Source organism: Pipistrellus kuhlii, unplaced genomic scaffold (assembly GCF_014108245.1).
Source record: "Pipistrellus kuhlii isolate mPipKuh1 unplaced genomic scaffold, mPipKuh1.p scaffold_m20_p_1, whole genome shotgun sequence".
In the NCBI taxonomy this organism is placed as follows: Eukaryota; Metazoa; Chordata; class Mammalia; order Chiroptera; family Vespertilionidae; genus Pipistrellus; species Pipistrellus kuhlii.
In genome coordinates, this window is record NW_023425404.1 from 127,043,524 (window position 1) to 127,057,867 (window position 14,344).

A 14,344-nucleotide genomic window follows, 5' to 3' on the forward strand; every position below is an offset into this window, starting at 1 on the left:
TTGCCCCTAACCACCTCTGTCTCAGCCCCTGCCATAGTGGCTTCATCTGGAAGGATGTCTGGAATGACTTCCAGAAGGTTGTTCAACTGTCCGGTCTAATTAGCATATTACACTTTTACTATTATAGATTATATATAAAGAGAATTCATACAACTTGATAGAAAAACAATAATCTGATTTTAGAAAGGACAGAAGAATAGTTATTTTCCCAAACATGACACAGATGGCTAATAAGTACATGAAAAAATTTTCAACATCACAAATAATCAGGAAAATGCAAATTAAAACCACAATATTACCTCATACCTATTCAAACATCTATCATAAAAAAGACAAGACATTAAGTCTTGTAAAGAATGTGCAGAAAAGGGAGCTCTTCTTCACTGTTATATGGGAATGCAAACTGGTACAGCCACTATGGAAACAATATGAAGGATCCTCAAAAAATTAAAAATAGAACTACCATATGATGCAGCAATTCCACTTCCAGGAGAGAGAGAGAGAGAGAGAGAGAGAAAACTAATTTAAAAAGAGACATGCACCCCATGTTCATTGTGACATTACTTACAAAAGCCAACGTAAGAAAACAACAGAAGTGTCCACTGATTGATAAATGAATAAAGAAAATGTAGTGTCTGTATAATGGAACATTACTCATCCATAAAAATGAAGGAAATCTTGCCATTTGCAACATCATGGATGACCTAGAGGGAATTATAATAAGTTAGAGAAAGATAAATACTACGTTCTCACTTACACATATGTGGAATCTTGAGGAAGGGAGTGGAAAAGGAAGAAAAGAAAAAAACTGAAGCTCAAAGACATAGAGAAAAGATTGGTGGTTGCCAGAGGTAGGGAGGGTAGAAGTGGTGAAACAATTGAAGAGTGTCAAAAGATACAAATTTCCGGCTATAAAGTAACTCATAGGGATGTAAGGTACAGCATGGTGACTACAGCTAATAATCCACTATTGCATATTTCAAAGTTGGTAAGAGAATAGATTAATACAAAAGATCAGAATATCTAGAAGTAGGTCTAAATATACCAGGATCTAAATGCAAAAGGTAAGCATTATAAAAAAAAAAAAAAGGGAAAATATAGATGTAGGTGGCTCCAGGGCAGGCAGCAACATGGTATATGGCAGGAAGCTTGGGGGCCATGGCTGACTGACCTCTGAGTGCCCTCACACCATGTTCTGGGAGCTACGCAAGTGCCAGGGATATTTGAAGTTTGGAAGAGTTTAGTAAAAGGGGAGGCCAGGAAAGACAATAAAAATGTATATAGAAATTTTCTTAAAAAAAGGAAAATGTAACAATATTTAGCAGGTGATAGTGGAATAATTAAATGTCAATCTGGATAAAAATAATTCATATCTACATCACTTAAATTTTGAATGATTAAATATTTAAATGTAACAGAAAGAATTAGGACAAAATATTTATTAGCTATTTGGGGGGAAAATTATAAATTATAACAATGGAAGAAACAAGTAAAAGACAGATTTAAACACAAAATTAAGATTACAAATTCTAAGAATAAGAAAATTAAAACAGGGAATAATTAGCCAAAACCGGTTTAGCTCAATGGATAGAGTGTCGGCTTGGGGACTGAAGGGACCCGGGTTCGATTCTGGTCAAGGGCATGTACCTTGGTTGCGGGCATATCCCCAGTAGGGGGTGTGCAAGAGGCAGCTGATTAATGACACTCTCTCATCGATGTTTCTAACTCTCTCTCTCCCTTCCTCTCTGTACAAAATCAATAAAATATATTAAAAATAAAATAAAATAAAACAGGGAATAATTAGCAAAAAGACATATCAAAAGATAAAAAACATACTATCAACACAGCTGATCTGTCAGAGGTTCATGTGCATGATCTATGATATGAATTCAAACCTTATATGAGCAATGTAAGATGTTTGGTTTAATATTTATTGTGACAGAAATGACCAATCGTGTCAAGTAGTGACTAAATTTGAGGAATTCCTGTTTTTCCCCTACTCTTCTATTCTTTTGGAAAATATATTGATTTTCACCTATTTTTTTAAAAAAGAAGAACTGAGCTGGAGTGCTCTAGATGTTAATGAAGAGTAATTAATGTTCTCTTCCTGAGCACTGCAGGCTAAATATGTCTTAGTGATCACAAATAAATTCTAAAGAACTAAGTGATTTATGTGATAAACCTTGAACATAGCGAAAGATGCCAATCCATTATTTCTCTTCTAAGATCATCAAGTACTCAGCATGTTTACTTCAAGTGAAAATACTTTTATGCTAATAAATCAGGTTATTGTCACTCCATAGTTCGTTCATTCTCTCTCTCTCTCTCTCTTCTTTTTCTTTTCTTTTTTTTTTTTTTTTTTAAACAGGCTGCTTATCCATCAAATAAAGAGGCAAAAATAGCAATTCGTATTTGAGATGCATTTACAGTGACCATCTAATCTATTTTAATTTCACTTAGCATAAATGATGAATAGTATGCAAATGTCTAATACTGAAATGTTACACTGAATGTCTCTGAACTTTTTCAGTAACATTTAATTTTCTCTCATTCCATCCATTTCCTTTTCTGTAATTCTCTTCCCCACATTTCCCCCAGGACACCACTTCCCAACTGCTGCTGAGCACTGAAGTGTATCCAAGCAACAGACTGCAAAATCCTAATTTGTTTAATCTCTCCTGAGATAACTGAGCATGTTCCAAGACCAAAAATATAGAGCTAATAGTGACAACCATTACAGATTTAACATTTTTACAAAAGTAAGAAATCTCATGAGCCATAATTTCCTAAAAGTAATTATCTACCATTAACCCTTATAATAATGATTCATTCTCAGAATTATTTATTACCATTGTTTGAAGAACATTCTGGGAGGTGAGCAAATCAACGAGACACTGTTAAGTATGAGCATGTCCTAGGGGAGAAGAAACCAACACAAAATGTACTGATGTTTTCTACTAACTAGAAAACATACGGACACTGTACTGTCCTCTTGTCAATACAAGTAGCTTCACACTATCATGAAGTCCAGAGGCATTCATTGTGATGGAAATACAACAAACTTAAGTGTGTTTTGAATGATTTGGATAAGGTTAGTACTGCCCCATAATTTCAGAGTATACTTCAAGTTTCATGTTTCAATTTCCTTTATGATTTGGGGCGGTGGGGGGGGGGGGGGGCAGACAAACAATGGCAGAGTAGCATTTTGGCATACTTTTCTTATGTAACTGTAATGTTCTCACTAAAACTGCCTGAAACCTCAGCCTAACTACTCAGACACAGAAGTAGACAGACACTGCCATCTAACATGAGCTTGAAACAAATATCAAGTGGTTAACTTTATTAAAATCCTAGGAATAAATTTCTTTCTGGTTTTAGAACTATTACAAATAGCTATATTTTAACTCAGCAATTAATTCCTTTGTACATTATTATGCAAGTGAGGCTTCCCTTTGTTATTACCTACTAGAAAACGGAAAGCCAGATTTGTAGCATCCTTAGCAAGAATGCTGCTAAGAACTTTATTCCTGACTCGATTTTATGTCCTATACTTTCTTTTCTCTTTTCCCCTACTTCTCATCCCCTTCTAAGATATATTACCTTACTCTACTTACTTACATTTTTTTCTAATTGTCCTTAAAATATTTTTGGAACAAATGAAGGTCTAATAAAATATACTGTGTCTATTTGATAAACATATATGAATACAATGTACCATACATATAAACAATTAAATCCCGTCCACCTTTCACCTTTCCTGAACTGTCTGTTCTACATGTTGTACCAGTATAATTATTGGTAGTGCCCCTTCACTCTTATCCCAGTTACAGGTATTCTTATATTGTATATTTATCTGAATATACATCACCTACATGTGTACATGAAAACACAGTGTAGCTTTTATCCTTAACAGTCCCAAGTGGAAACATTCCAAATGTCCCTTGGCAGATAAATGAATTTTAAAAACTGTTGTATATCCATATGATGCAATACTACCTAGCAATGAAAAGGAATAAACTATAATATATGCAACAAATGAATCTTAAGACATGACGACGAAGAAAAGCTAATCATTAAAAAGATATATGATTCCATTTATATAAAATTCTAAACAAGCAGAATTAATCATTGTGACAGAAAGCAAATTAGTGATTTCCTACTTTATAGATGATTTAATATATACAAATCAATAAATGTGATACACCATAAAATTCATGTTCAATCTCAATAGATGCAAAAAAAAGCCTTCAACAAGATTCAACACCCTTTCAGGATAAAAAATAAAATCAATAAATTGGATATCACCACAAACTCACAGTGAAAAACATAATTAAAGATAATAAGCTCAGAAAAAAAGGCAACTTTTGCCGTAACCGGTGTGGCTCAGTGGCTAGAGCGTCGGCCTAGGGACTTAAGGGTTCCGGGTTTGATCCTGGTCAAGAGCATGTACCTTGGTTGCAAGCACATCCCCAGTAGGGAGTGTGCAGGGGACAGCTAATCGATGCTTCTCTCTCATTGATGTTTCAAACTCTCTTTCCCTTCCTCTCTGTAAAAAAATATCTGTTAGAAAAGAAAAGAAAAGAAGAAAAAGAAAAGAAAAGAAAAGAAAAGAAAAGAAAAGAAAAGAAAAGAAAAGAAAAGAAAAGAAAAGTAAAGAGAAAAGAAAAGAGAAAAGAAAAGAAAAAAGGCAGCTTTCACCACCCGTATTAAGCCAGAGCAATTAGGCAAGAAAATGATATAAAAGGCATCCCAATTGGAGAAGTAGTAAAATTGTCTTTGCAAATGATATTATCATATATGTGGAAAACTGTAAAGACTTCACACAAAAAACTATAGTAACTAATAAGTGGAGCCATCAAAGTAGTACGATACAGTCAATACACAAAAATCAGTTCCATTTTTATAGATGAACAGCCAACAATCTAAAAAGAAATTAAAATAATTTCATTTGCAATAGCATCAAAGAATACAAAACACTTGAATTAAAATGAAAATGTATAAAATCAAAACTATAGAACGTAAAAACAATCTTGAAAAAAGAAAAAGAAAACTTGGAGGATGCCACTTCCTAACTTCAAAACTTACTACAAAGCCACAGTAATCAAAACTAAGTGGTAATGGCCTCAAGATTTTTGTAGAAGAATGGAATAGAGATCCCAGAAATAAAACCTCACATATACATACATTGAAATGATTTTTGACAAGGGGGCCAAGACCACTCAATGGGGAACAGTCTTTTCAACAAATGGTGCTGAGTGCCTGGCCAGTATGGATCAATGGTTGCACCAAGAGGTCACAGCTGGATTCCCAGTAAGAGCACACATGCGGGTTGCAGGCTCCATCCCCAATAGGAGGCAACTGATAAATGATTCTCTCTTATCATTAATGTTTCTATCTCTCTCTCCCTTCTCTGAAATTAGTAATAATATATTTTTTAAAAATAAAGCAAACTTAGAATTTATTTTTTAAAATGGTGCAGGGAAAACTGGATATCTAAGAGCAGTGGAATAGTTAGACCCTGACCTAATATAATATATAAAAATAACGCAAAATTGATTAAAAAAAAAATTTAAAAAATAAAAATAAATGTCAGACCTAACACAATTAAACTCTTAGAAAAGACTAAAGCTCACAACATAGGATTTAGCAATGGTTTCTTGGATATGACATCAAAAGCACAGGCAAAAGAAAAACAGACAAATAGGACTTTGGAAATTAAAATTTTTGTATAGGAGACACTAGTCACGTAGTCAAAAAGCAATTTTTAAGTGGGAAAAAATATTTGCAAATCATCTATTTGATAAGGGATTATTGTCCAGAATATATAGAGAACTCCCAAAACTCAACAATGAACAACCCAATTATGCAAAGGACTTGTATAGACATTTCTCCAAAGAAGATACATAAAAGGCAAATAAACACATGAAAATATACTCACCATCACTATTAAGGTAATGCAAATCAAAACTAAAGTGAGATACCACCTCCCACCCACTAGGATGGCTGCTATCAAAGTAACAGAAAACAGTGTTGATGAGGATAATGAGCAATTGGAACCTCTGTGCAATGTTGAAAAGGTAAAATGGCACAGTGTGGAAAATAATATGGTGACTCCTGAACAAATTAAAAATAGAACTGCCATATGATCCAGGAATTCCACTTCTGGGGATTGACCCAAAAGGATTGAAAATAGGGTCTCCAAGAGATACTTGTACACCATGTTCATAGCAGCATTATTCACAATAGCTAAAAATGGGGAGTAACTGAAGTGTCTACTGACAGATAAATTGGTAAGCAAAATGTGGTACATATGCGAAGCAAAGAAAATTCTGGAATATGCCATAATTTTTAATTACGCCTCAATGGATAAACCTTGAGGACATTATGCTAAGTGAAATAAGCTAGTCACAAGAAGACTAATAATGTACAATTCCACTTCTATGTGGTGCTTAGTCAATAAAGACAAAAAGTAGAATGGTGGTTGTGGTTGCCAGGGGCAGAGTGGGCGGTTATTGTTTAATAGGTAATGAGTTTCAGTTTTACAAGACTAAAAAAGCCCTGGAGATGAATGGTGGTCATGGCTGCACAATTAAATTAATTTAGCATCAATGAGGCTGTGCACTTAATCCATGTTAAAATGTTAAGTTTCATGCTGTGCATTTTACTATTAAAAAAAATGAAAGTAATAATGATCTGCCACTAGGTGCTTTACAGATGGATAGGTATACAACAACTATTTTATTTTTAAATTGTGTTGAACACAAATTAATAAACTTCAAAACCTAAATAGCATCTCTGTGAACACCTCATCAATGAATTTATTTAAAAATTTACAATATACTCTGAAGAACTAGGTTCTTCCTAATTCTAATACTTGTTAGACACATTATTTACTGGGACAAATAATTTACTCAAACAGCCTCAAATTCTTCACTTATAAAATGGTGGTAATTTTAATGTTAGAGAGTTGCTGCTACAATGAAATGAGATAATATGGAAGTACCATGTAAAAAACAAGAGTCAAAGTGTGCAAGGATACAAATTCATTAAATATCAAAAGAAAACATTGAATGGTTAAAAGCTTGAACTAACAAATCAGACAGCTCTATATTCTGTGTGGCCTTAGGTTATTTATTTCACCTGTCCAAGCTTTATCATCTTGGATCAGGAAAATGAAGATGATAACAATAGACCTGAGAGAGTTGCTGTGAAAATTAAATGAGTTAAGTCATGTAAAGCACAGTGCTTGTCACAAAATAACTACTCAGTGTTCTCAAACAGCTCCTTCAGTTAATGCAACTGATTATTAAGAAACCTTTTCTCCATGCCTTGTCCCAGTTTCACGCTAAGATCCAAAGATAGGAAAGATGAATGCCCTGCCCTTGAGAAGTTTATAACCAGCAAAGGAAGCAGAAATTTTTATAATTTGCAAGAGACTGTGATGAATAATAAAATTGAATTTTATACATAGTAATATATGGGCAGAAAACAACGGTACTGAGATTGATTGTAGTGAGAAATGAATCAGTATATCAAAGGAGATATTTGAGTTGGATCTTAAAAGGGTATGTTTATTATGTCCATTAATAAAGGAAGAATACAAAATAAATCATAGAGCACTCAGGTAAATGGGCAGACAAGGGGCATGAAAAGGAAAAAAGAAAATGTGAGGATCTAATAGTGAAGGGCTCTACACAAATGCCCTGTTCAGGTATGTACACTTTATGCTCAATGGGGAAATCAAGAGGATTTTAAGAACACAAAACTAAAATCTAGAAAAATAGCTGATAAAATGTGAGGCTTCAGTTGATTTAAAGGTGTCAGGAACAACTTCCAAGGAGATTTGAATTAAAAGAGGAGCCTGCCTGACAGATGGGTCCAGGAGGACAGGCATCCCAGGCAGTGTGGAAACAGAAGAGCCCAGTGCATGCAGAGTGCAGCACCTTGAGTGGGAAGCAGCAGGAGAATCCATAAGAGAAAGGCAAGTCAATGACACCTGGACAGGAATCTGGCCTTCATGGGCAATAGAAAAAGGCTTTTATAGTGGAACAGTTGATAAGATGGTGTTTTGAAAAATATCTCTGACCCGAATGACAGGGCGAAAAACAGACTAGCAAGACCAGGAAGCTGGAAGTCCAATTAGAAACCTGCAGCCACTGAAGAGGCAGGAAAACCCAGACCAAGAGAGGGAAGAGTAGGCAAACTCAAGAGTCATGTAAGAGGATTATTCAATGTACCTGGGGAGGAAAAATTAGTCCGTTTTACTTTCACCATTTCAAACACATTCCCTTCTTGCTACAGATAAAAAGTAAAGCTGGTACACAGCCTCTCCTAGTCTGGCAATTGCACTTTCATGCCCTTTTCCGTAAAATCCTACAGTCTTTTGCTTCGACTCTCTGCCTCACCAAACCCCATCCAACTTCCAAGGACTAATTCCCACAATGATCCCATTCAAATCTATGCCTTGTCTGTATGTTTCCTTCATAAATCTGCAGAGAAATGTCAAACATAAAAATAGTTACACAACAAACTAAACGAAAAGGAGTGTCACAAGAATATGGGATACTGAAAACACACACACACACACACACAAAAAAAAAAAAAAAATTCACTGTGGAATTGTGAATTATGGTCATTCAGAATCAGTTCTTCTACATAAGGCTATTATGTAAAATAAAATAGTAATGGTAACAACGGTAGTGTACCTGCCAATCAATCAGCAACCATAAAAAGATATGTATAAAATCCATGCAGACTGAAGGGAGAATGTACTTCATAATGCTGTGAAGAATTCTTAGGATTATATATATAGCATATTAACTGGTACTTTTTAAAAACTAATTTATTCCCGAAGAAGTAATTTAGACAATGGCCATTTTCTTCCTCTGGAGTAAATAAAATCTAATGAAGGAACAGAAACTGACAGAGACAAAGCAAAATTATAACTTTAGTAAACAGCTCCTAGAAACTGTGGGTTTCATAAGATTAAATCATAATAAATAAATAATGGGTACCTGGTTGGAACCTACACAGAGGACTTACAGTTTGGGCTTATGTCTGTCTGTAGCGACAGGAAGAACTCCAGGAGAACTCAGAAATCTCAATGCCAAACATGTCACAAGAGGTCAGAGGTCACATTTTCTAATTGGGTTTTGACCCTAAAGTAAGCAATACATGAAATTAATAGATGCCCTAATCTGAACCATTAACTTGAACGGGGCTAGTCTACTGATCCAATGTTAGTCTAATCATACTAGTCACAAATGTGATCACCTCTAGAAGTAAAATCAAAGTTACTCGAGACAGAAAAAAAAAAAACACCAAGGTTCAATTGCTTTTTGCAACCACTGACAAAATAATGAAATGACCTCTTCCAATGACAAAAAATGAGCCAATAATGCTGGTAGAGATAATATAAAATCCATTCTTATTTCAATGTCTGTCTTTAAATAACCTTATAACTAGTCCAAATACTTATGAAACTCAAATACCATATTATAATTATCCAAATTAGATTTTAATAGTTTGTTTGAATTAAAGAGAAAAGTAAATGATGTATGTAACTTATTTTTTTTGTATATTAAAATATAGGTAATGTTTAGAAAAGTAACATGACAATGAGTTAAAAATCATATTGGGAATCTTAGGGATCGAAAGTAAATTACATTTTTGTTTCTGATTTTGTTATATGATGCTTATCTTTTTGCTCCTTGGTTTAAAAACTGTAAAACAAAGGCTAATATCATGATTTTAAGTATAAAAATGTGCTATGAATATTTGCTTTATATAAATGCTAAGTAATCAAATATTTCAAAACTTTAATTTCACAATGCCTATCAAAACATCATAAAATTGATGAATTCCTATCTGCTAATTATAACTTAGCATTTACAGACTTTTAAATTGCTCTTACAAAAAATAAGCCTATGCTTATCTTCACCTAAACTATTATACAGGGTCTTTCTTATGATAAAATGACTCGTTTGTTTCCATTTTGATAATTAAACACCACAGAACATCCTTCAGTTTCTAAGAATGTAAAATTTTTTTACTGAGATGGAAATTTTCACTTATTTAGCTCCAAAACGAAGACATTTAATTTTATACTAATGAAGACATCTATGTAATTTTATATTATCAGTAAATCAACTTACAAAAACAAGCCTTTAGGCCATGGCTGGGTGGCTCAGTTGGTTGTGGGTTTGATTCCCATCAGGGCACATACCCAAGTTAAGGGTTTGATTCCTAGTGTCAGGTTATGTACCAGAGGCAACTGACTGATGTTTCTCTCTCCCTTGCTCTCTTTAGATAAAAAAAAAAGCATATCTTTAGGTGAGAGTTAAAAAGAAGTTTTTAAATCAAAGGGACAACATACCCATAACTAAATGTCAAACTTAATCCCATATATGTATTTTGATTTCAGACCAACTCTTCTGTAAAATTTTCCATTCCCAAAGAGAAGTTGTTAAAGAAGTTTCTCTTAGTTATAATTTAAATACTGTATTTTCCAGCATATAAGACGACCCTCTAATTTTATAGTTAAAACATAGGTTTAGGCCTATATTTGCTGTATACTACCCCCCACTTCCGAGGCAACACCAGTTCTTTTTTTAATTAAATTTTTAAAGACAACCCCCGATTTTCGGTTGACTTTTTTTCGTTTCAAAAGTCGTCTTATACGCCGGAAAATACGGTATTTGAAATATTCAAATCTCAAAAGTAATTCTCTAATTTATAGTACTTTTCTATCATTTTTTAACAAAACACCAGCAGGATTTTTAAAAGAAAATGGTAAAAAGGACTCAAAACTTTTTATTAAAGAGGTGTTATACCCTGGCCAGTGCTTCTCAATAGTCAGAGCATCCACCCAAGCACCAAAGGATTGAGGGTTGGATTCCCAGTAAAGGGCCAGTACTTGTACTGCAGGCTCAATCCCAGGCCCCAGTTGGGGTTTACGTGGGAGGTAACCATTGATGTGTCTCTCTCACATCAGTGTTTCCCTTTCTCTCCCTTCTCCCTTTCTCTCCCTCCCTCCCTAAAAAATTCCAATGAAAAAAAATACATTCAAGTGAGGATTAACACACACAAACAACAAAAAGAGATATAATGAAGCCCAATGGGAGACTACAGCTCTAAGCCCTAAAGTTAGATATTATTTGATTAGGTGGAGGAAACATTTGCAACAGAAAAATTATATTTTGTTACGAAGATAAGGAAATTATTATCAGTCCCCAACTGTTCAAATAATTTTGAGGATCTGAGGCTTTAACTCATGGAATTTCTTTGTAAATGACTATTTCTTGTTAATCCTCACCAGAGGCTATTTTTTCCATTGAATTTTAGAAAAACTGGAAGGGAGGGGGAAAGACAGAGAAAAAAAAGAGAGAGGAAAACATCACACCAGTGCAAGCCTGAAATCAAGGTACAGTCCCTTGACTAGAAAATAACTGGAGACCCTTCAAGTCCTTGGGTCAACGCTCTAAGCACTGAGTCAAACCGGCTAGGGCTCTTTGTAAATTTCAACATGAATCTTAGTATTTTAACTGTCCTGTGTTTGAAGATAATATTGCTATAGACTCTGATGTGTTTAGTGTTATATACAAACATGAAGAATGTTTCTTGGATTTGCTTTTGCCAGAAGTAACTTTTATGGTTTTTAGCTCTGCTTTTAGTGCCTTTACCAACCATCTTACCATTTCTTTTAAGAAAAATCACAAGACTGATGTGAACTGGGAAGACAGTGAAGGTAGGTAGCATAGTTTTTAATCTCTCCCAAATCTGTAAATAAAAGTGGTTGTTTTGTTAAAAATAAGCAAAAACCCTATCCTTAGATAACATAAACAACAGAATTAAGAGGTGAAAAATCCTCTCATGAATCCCAAAACTTGAGCTAGTGAGGGTAAATCTCCAAGAACTATAACCCCAATTAGTATTGACACCTATATTGGGGCACAACAAGAGTATTTAATGAAAGAGTATAACGAATAAAAAAAGCAACAGATAGTCATTAGAAAGTACAGTGGGCCAAATTTGAGAATAGCAGTTAAAACCAGATAGGGTTTTATACACTCCCATTTGCAGGGGAATCATGGTAATTCATGAATTCATGTTAGTGTCTAAGGGGCTGGAGCATAATGGGCCCCATGAATATTCAAACATAATCAGCCAAAGCTGCCTTCCAAGCAAGAATGGGGGCCCATATTATAAAGTAATTGTGAGCAATAATGGTAAAAATATCAAACACTACTAGCTCAGGTAAAAAAAGATCTTCAGGAGGAGGATCCAACATGGCTGCTCGGGTAGACATCTAACCGCAGCAGCACACAATAATTTCAATGGAATACAACTAAAATGTAGAGTGGACATTGCCCAGAGCTACAGGTAGCCGACTGACTGAAAACTCTACAATAGGAAGGAGGGAGAAAACCAGAAGGAAAATCAGAGGAGCTGAAAAAAAGCCTAAGGTACGGAGAAATGCTGCGCGCCCGCACGCACGAGCGCGCTGAGAGGTCGCAGCCAGAGAGGAGGAGAGGGCTGAGTGCTGCCTGGCGTTCCCTAGCAGGAAGGAAATAGAACCCCCAGCCTGGGCTGAACCCCCGAACCGGCAGCGCTGAGCCCCCGTTATGGGCCAGACCCTGGGGACCCAGGCTCTGGCAGGGGGAGACCGGGCTGTGAGGCGGAATCCCGGGGAAACAGCGAAAGGCGGGGCCCCCAGAGACGCGCGCACATTGTGCGCAGAGAAGTGAATGTTGACTCTGATGCTGGATTACCCTAGCCGGAAGAAACAAAGCCTCCGGTGACGCTGAGCCTCAGTCCGGACTGCCCCGAACTCCAGGTCTGGGCCAGCCCCTGGGGACCCAAGCTCAGGCAGAGGGAGACGGGGTGGAGAGGTGCAGTCCTGGGAGAGCAGCGAAAGGCCAAGCCCCTGGAGTCGCCCACACTGTGCGCAGAGGACAGTCTGTTGGCTCTGATCCTGGACTCCCCTAACAGGAGGAAGAAAGCAAGCTCCAGACTGGAAGAACGCGACGAGGAGCAGGAGCTCCTGCTGGAAGCCGGCCAGCCAGGCGCCAGCAAGGAGCGGGCGATGGGGCCCCCAGGGGGGGGGTGCCCCTGAGCCTTCGACCGCTGAGCGCGGGCAACGGAGCCAAGGACAGGGGCTGCTTCCTGGGCGGCGCCGACCCCGGCAACAGGCTGAAGCAGTGCAGGAGCCCGCGGAGAACAAAGGGGTGCCACAGGCCAACCTGCTGAGCTCCCAGGACAAGGAAGAAGAAACCAAAGTTCTCAATGTGAAGAAATCAAGTGAGAGCAAAAGATAGTAAAATTACTTAAGAAAGAATACAAAGAAGATCTTGAAAAATCAAAGACTAAGTCAGAACTCAACTCACCAGCCAACATTGTAACATAAATGCAATTTTTTAAAAAAAGAAAAGAAAAAAAAAGAAAAGGGACAGAATGTTGGAACAGCGGCGGCCAGGCCTAGAGTGGTCAGGCACAAGGCAGTGGCAGCCGGGCCCGGAGCAGCAGCGCCCAGGCCCCAGAACAGCAGCAGCCAGAACCAGAGCATCAACAGTCTGGAGCAGCCAGACCTGGGGCAGTGGCAGCCAGGCCTGAGGCGGAGGCAGCCAAGCCCAGGGTGGCCAGTGCAGGAACACCCAGACCCGGAGTGGCCGGGCTTGGAGAAGCCGGGCCCAGAGCAGCCGGGTTGGGAGCAGCCAGGCCCAGAACAGCAGTAGCCAAGCCCAGAGCATCCAGGCCAGGAGCGGCCAGACTCGGAGCAGCCGGGCCCGGAGCAGCGGTTGCCAGGCTGGGAGCAGCCAGGCCAGAGCAGCCGGGTCTGGTGTGGCCAGGCCCGGAGCAGCGGCTGCCAGGCTGAGAGCAGCCAGGCCCGGAGCAGTGGCTGCCAGGCTGGGTGCGGCCAGGCCCGGAGCAGCCGGGTCTGGTGCGGCCAGGCCTGGAACAGCAACAGCCAAGTCCAGAGCAACTAGGTCGGGAGCGGCAGTGACCAGACCCGGAGCAGCTGGTTGTGGAACGAATCAGAGCAACAGAGGCCAGGCCCAGAGCAGCCTGGCCCGGAGCAGCTCGCTCCTCGTCTGCCCCTGCCCCACGGCTGCCTCTCAGACATGGCTGGAAACTTTTGCGGGAACTTGAGGGTCTGCTAAATCAAGTGATGAAGGCTTAGATCTGGATGTGTTGAGTTAGTATAGGGCTGGGGTTTTAATCTGTGAGTGCCTTGGGTGGGGCCTGGATGAGGCTGGTTGACCTATTTGGAAATGTCTTTTGTGTGAAGTGTATCACTGGGCATGTGGAGGTATTATTGATATAAGAAAATGCTAAGTAACAGATT

The 14,344-nt window shown here is 37.9% G+C and overlaps 1 protein-coding gene across 34 annotated transcripts in view; it reads right to left on the reverse strand.

The window, feature by feature from the left end:
- Positions 1-14,344, reverse strand: part of ZMYND11 (zinc finger MYND-type containing 11) — a 109,235-nt gene that overhangs the window by 56,606 nt on the left and 38,285 nt on the right. For 3 of the 34 annotated variants that reach the window (XM_036408697.2, XM_045588930.1, XM_045588927.1), the window contains exon 1: positions 5,185-5,275. The exons of 30 other annotated variants lie outside the window; for them this stretch is intronic. In XM_036408697.2, coding sequence (XP_036264590.1) covers positions 5,185-5,186 — 2 coding nt within the window. In that variant the 5' untranslated portion in view covers positions 5,187-5,275. Of the gene's footprint in view, positions 1-5,184; positions 5,276-9,042; positions 9,159-14,344 lie in introns of those variants that run through there. One more of the 34 variants, XM_036408708.2, reaches the window with a different exon arrangement.